This window comes from Macaca nemestrina, chromosome 1, assembly GCF_043159975.1.
Source record: "Macaca nemestrina isolate mMacNem1 chromosome 1, mMacNem.hap1, whole genome shotgun sequence".
Classification (NCBI taxonomy): Eukaryota; Metazoa; Chordata; class Mammalia; order Primates; family Cercopithecidae; genus Macaca; species Macaca nemestrina.
In genome coordinates, this window is record NC_092125.1 from 107299524 (window position 1) to 107302250 (window position 2727).

Consider the following 2727-nt stretch of genomic DNA (forward strand, 5'->3'; position numbering starts at 1 on the left):
TAAGACAGTAGAGCAGGACTCTTTGAGTGTGAGGGCGTGACTTTGGAGTCACACAGGTTCCGGTTTCAATCTCATCTCCCTCACTCACCATCTGGGGACATTGACTAGCTCTGTGATTTCAGCCAAATCACTGGAACAGTCTAAACCCATTTCCTCCCATATAAAAAGTGGGGAAGCGAATGTCTATATTTTTAGATTACTGTGAGGATTAAGTGAGATAATATATGTAAAGTGCCTTGACTTGTACCTGAAATAAAGTTAGTGCCAAATAAATGGTAACTAGTGTTTCTATTATTATCACCATGATTATCTCTTCCCTCTGAACCCAGCAGAGGATATTGTTCGCCTGTTTCCTGGTGCCTGAAATGAGCGGATAAAGCCTCTGCCCACAGGGATAGGTTTCTGACCTATGCAAAATGACCCACCCATTGCCGCTGCCACAGCCACCATCTCTAAAGAATGAGATCCCCACGTTTCTGAGCACACATGTTGCACCACAGAGACTCCCAGAAACCCGTGGCTCTTGGTCCTGCTTCAGCTGCACAAATGAGACCTGGAGAGGGTAGTTTCCAGCTTTCCTGGAAGGCACATCTTAGGAAAAATTTCCTCCCCAGCAAGCAAAGCAGTAGGTCAATAATCTTCCACGCCAAAAATAAAAAATAAAATAAAACGTAAAAATAAAAAATAAAAAAAGACAGCTGGCTTGATTCCAAAGCCCCCAAGAGTTGCCAAAACACACTTTTGCCACACAGCTGCCTGAACCCGGTGGTCAGGAGGAGCACCTCGGTGGTAAGGCTTGGGAAGCCCAGGTGAGGACCCAGCAGAGCAATGAAGTCTTGGAATCAGATGTCCTGTCTTCTTTATCAGGCGTCAGCTGGGTGACTTTGAACAAATTATACTTAACCTCAGTTTCTCTTGTAAAAAGGGTGTAACAGCACTCTTCTACACGAGTCATTATGAGAATCAGATTGTGCCACATAAAGTCCTGAGAATACTCAAGAGCTTTGTCACGTAAAGTCATTAAAATCCTCGAAACAGTCGATATCTGATCGCTGCTATCATAATTAACAATCAGAAAGTCATCTTTTTGTTCAGGCATGAATTATACTATTCTGCCTTTCACAAACATTTCAAGTCTTTCTACCTGGGCGGAGAAACGAATGAAGAACAAATAAGAAAAGGTGTTCTAAGGAGGTAGAAGCTTTATTATGACATCTTCAAAAGACAATCAAATCATTAGGCATTTACTGAGCACCTGCTGTGTGCAAACCCGTGCAGACAGTAGGGTCCAGTGTTCCACGCATGGTTCGTGAATCCCTGGGGAGAAAAATCACATCGGAGTCAGGGAGTTTTGCGTGGCTGAGAACAAAGTGGGTTTCTGAACATCAAAGTGCAATTCGCTTTACGGGGCAAACTGCGAGGCCCAGCCCCGCGTGGGAGCCGCAGCGGGGCGGGCTCGCTCTGGGTTGGACGGGTTTCTCTAGCGCAGCGCTGGGGGCTGCGGGTCTCTCAGCAGCCAGAGCAGCAGCCTGAGCTCTGGTTGTTGGAGCGCTGGGACCTCTGGCTGCCGCCCCCGCAGCAGCAGCAGCCACTACTCCGCTGCCGGCGGCGTCTCCTTGGGAAGCAGCAGCAACTGGTGGAGCTGGAGCCGCAGCAGCCCGAGTCGCCGCAGCAGCCGCCGCCGGAGCCGCAGCAGCCGCCGCCGCAGCAAGAGGAGGAGGAGGCGGGCGCCGGGGTGGGCGCAGGGGCGGGACACGGAGCGGGGCCCTGGGATGACCCCTTGGAAAAGCCTTTGGCGGAAGCGGCGCTCTGTTGAGAGGACATCGCGGAGCTCCTCACGACGAACCTGGAAGAAAGGCAGCCTTTTAAAGGCGAGCCGGCTTTTTCTTTCCACCAGTGGAACTCTGTCTGGGCTTTTGAGATTCGGTTTAGTGTACAAGTCAGCCCGGCCTGGGACAAGGGGGGAAAAGTACCCAGAAAGAGCGGGACATAGAAAAGCAAATCCAAGCAGGGGCTTCCAGTGAGTTAAACATGCTCAGAGCAGGACACAATCTATGCAATGAATCAGTGCATTTCCATTTTCTCTGACTAGAAGAAGACTGCTCAAGTTCTCCACAGTGGAAAATAAACAGCACACTGCGGCAGCTTATCTGTATGATCCAGTCCAAAATCTCCACTTGGCTTTTTTCCTCTTCCTCATTTTACTTTCCTACCGACCTTCGATTTGTATCTTCCTAGTTACTACACCCCATCATTTAGAAAACACCCAAGTCCAACACGCGGTCCCACCTGCTGAATCTAAATAATCCACATGCCAGAAGCAGGTCCTGATCATTCTTTCTTGCCTATGCCTCTCACGCCCCACAACCATGTGGGAAAGCAGAGTTGTGCCAATATAAATAACCCCATCCAGGGAGCTGAAAGACCTGGGTTCTAGTCACAGTTCTTCTGTGGACTTGCTGTGTACCCTTGCAAAAGCCACCTCCTGTGTTGCCTTCATGTCCTCATTAGTACCTTAAGAGGTTGGCTCACTGGAAGCTTAGGTGCCTTGTAGGACACCCCTTCCGCATCTATCTGCTGCCTGTGTTCTGTTTTCTCCTCCGCTGTGCCCTCAACTCATCCCACCCTCTCCCCCAGACCCTGCGAGGAGACTTACCGGACCCTGGCTCCACTGAAAGACTCACTACGTTCTCAGGCTGGAATGGGCCACCTGCTAGGCAGTGGATT

The 2727-nt window shown here is 50.0% G+C and overlaps 1 protein-coding gene across 1 annotated transcript; it reads right to left on the reverse strand.

Moving 5' to 3' along the window:
• Positions 1-1184: 1184 nt before the first annotated feature.
• On the reverse strand, positions 1185-2727 carry LOC105497886 (cysteine rich C-terminal 1). The gene is made up of 2 exons (XM_011769410.2): positions 2657-2727; positions 1185-1846 (listed from the first exon to the last, which is right to left on the reverse strand). Exon 2 carries the CDS (start codon positions 1822-1824, stop codon positions 1510-1512), a length of 315 nt encoding a protein of 104 aa, XP_011767712.1. The 5' UTR covers positions 1825-1846; positions 2657-2727; the 3' UTR covers positions 1185-1509.